Here is a 1,652-nt window from a genome sequence, read left to right as displayed (position 1 = left end):
ATCTATTTCCTTTCCAAAACCATATAGCCAAATCATACTTAATTCATCCCCTTTATCAGCTACCCAGAGAAAGTTTATAGTAATTATATATGTATCCTATCCCTTAAAAGTACACAAGGCAGCGAAGAAATCAATAGAAACCACTTCCCAACAGAGCACAAAAAGGTTGCAAATTCACCACCAGCTATTAATTTCACTATGCAAGCATATTATGATGAACATATACATGTAAGATCATTACCATGAAGCACAAAAATATGAAAGAATAAAAAGGAAATGAGTGAAAGGGAAGTNCCTCAGACAAAGTCAAATGAAACATCCTTTATTTAATGTTGAAGACTTTCAACATCTTCTACAACTTTAGACTCATCAATTCTCTCATGACCAAAACTATCTTCAACAATTTCATCTATCANAAGAAATTGAAATACAATCAAACAACTAGTCTATAATTAATAATTTAATGTAAATTAATTTTAAAAATAATAACATACACTCACCGCTAGGATTTTCAGCAAATCCATATAGCCAATTTTGAGTACAAATCAACATTTGCACATGCTTAGGAAGGATGGAGCTTCTGTATTTCGAAAGTACACGCCCACCTTTGCTGAAAGCTGACTCTGATGCCACTGTAGTGATGGGAATACTAAACACATCTCGAGCCATTATAGANAATATGNCAAATTTTTTCTCATTAGTCTTCCAATATTTNAGCACANCAAAATCTTCATTGTCTTCATCATCATCTACTGTTGGTTCATCTAAATAAGCATCTATCTCGTTCCTTCCAATGATAGATTTTGATTCATTTTGATACATTTTAAAATCCTACAATGCATTACATATTAATTATCAAAACAAAACTAGAAAAATTGTAAAAAAAATGAACACTAGGAATAAAATGCTTACCGAAATAATCCTTGATCTCTTAAACTTTTTCCCTTCAGTATTGGACTGAGACATCAAGATGGATTCAGTAGGTGATTGGGAAAGAGAAACACTAGAGGTAGAAAAGTTCTTTACATATTCTTCAAATAACCTCTTGAACTTCTCTAACACTTTCTTTGTTTTCTCTGCATAAGTTAGAGGATCCAATTTTTTATAACAATATGTTATAAAATCAATCTTTAGTCGTGGATCAAGAATAGCTCCAAAAGCTAACCCAATTCTATACTCCTTCCAATACTTTTGAAACTTTTCTTTCATACTCATAGCCATATCCTTTAAGGTCACATCTTNATTCAACAAATTCTCTTCAATGATAAGTTGAATTTTCCATATTTGCATAAAATACAAGTTTGAAGTGGGATAAGATGAACCAAACATCATGTTTGTAATCTCATAAAATGGTTTTAAGAATTGACATATTTTCTCTCCCCTATCCCATTCCTCANAAGATGGACAATATTTATAATTTCTATCAACCACTTTGAGCATTAGAAAAGCTTCCTTATATTTGATTNCACTTTCAAGCATTAAATAGGTTGAATTCCATCTTGTAGTCACATCTAACCTTAAACCCATGCTTGTATTTATGCCAACATCATTAACACATTCTTTGAATTTGAGAGTTCTTCCATCTGACGATTTCACATACTTAATACTCTCTCTAATACTACGGAGTGCTTTGTCAATCACCTTTAAACCAT

The 1,652-nt window shown here is 31.6% G+C and overlaps 1 protein-coding gene across 2 annotated transcripts; it reads right to left on the bottom strand.

The window, feature by feature from the left end:
* Positions 1 to 30: 30 nt before the first annotated feature.
* On the bottom strand, positions 31 to 1,361 carry LOC111242134 (zinc finger BED domain-containing protein RICESLEEPER 2-like). Of its 2 annotated transcripts, none has more exons than XM_022784466.1 (3): positions 913 to 1,361; positions 495 to 831; positions 31 to 409 (listed from the first exon to the last, which is right to left on the bottom strand). In XM_022784466.1, the coding sequence occupies exons 1-3, from the start codon at positions 1,330 to 1,332 to the stop codon at positions 327 to 329; spliced, it is 840 nt and encodes a 279-aa protein (XP_022640187.1). In that variant the 5' UTR covers positions 1,333 to 1,361; the 3' UTR covers positions 31 to 326. The 2 variants fall into 2 exon arrangements, with proteins under 2 accessions (XP_022640187.1, XP_022640188.1); XM_022784467.1 differs by having other exon boundaries at positions 501 to 831.
* Positions 1,362 to 1,652: the final 291 nt, after the last annotated feature.

The sequence above is a fragment of the Vigna radiata genome, chromosome 7 (genome assembly GCF_000741045.1).
Source record: "Vigna radiata var. radiata cultivar VC1973A chromosome 7, Vradiata_ver6, whole genome shotgun sequence".
NCBI lineage: Eukaryota > Viridiplantae > Streptophyta > Magnoliopsida > Fabales > Fabaceae > Vigna > Vigna radiata.
This window is presented reverse-complemented; position numbering and strand designations above follow the sequence as displayed.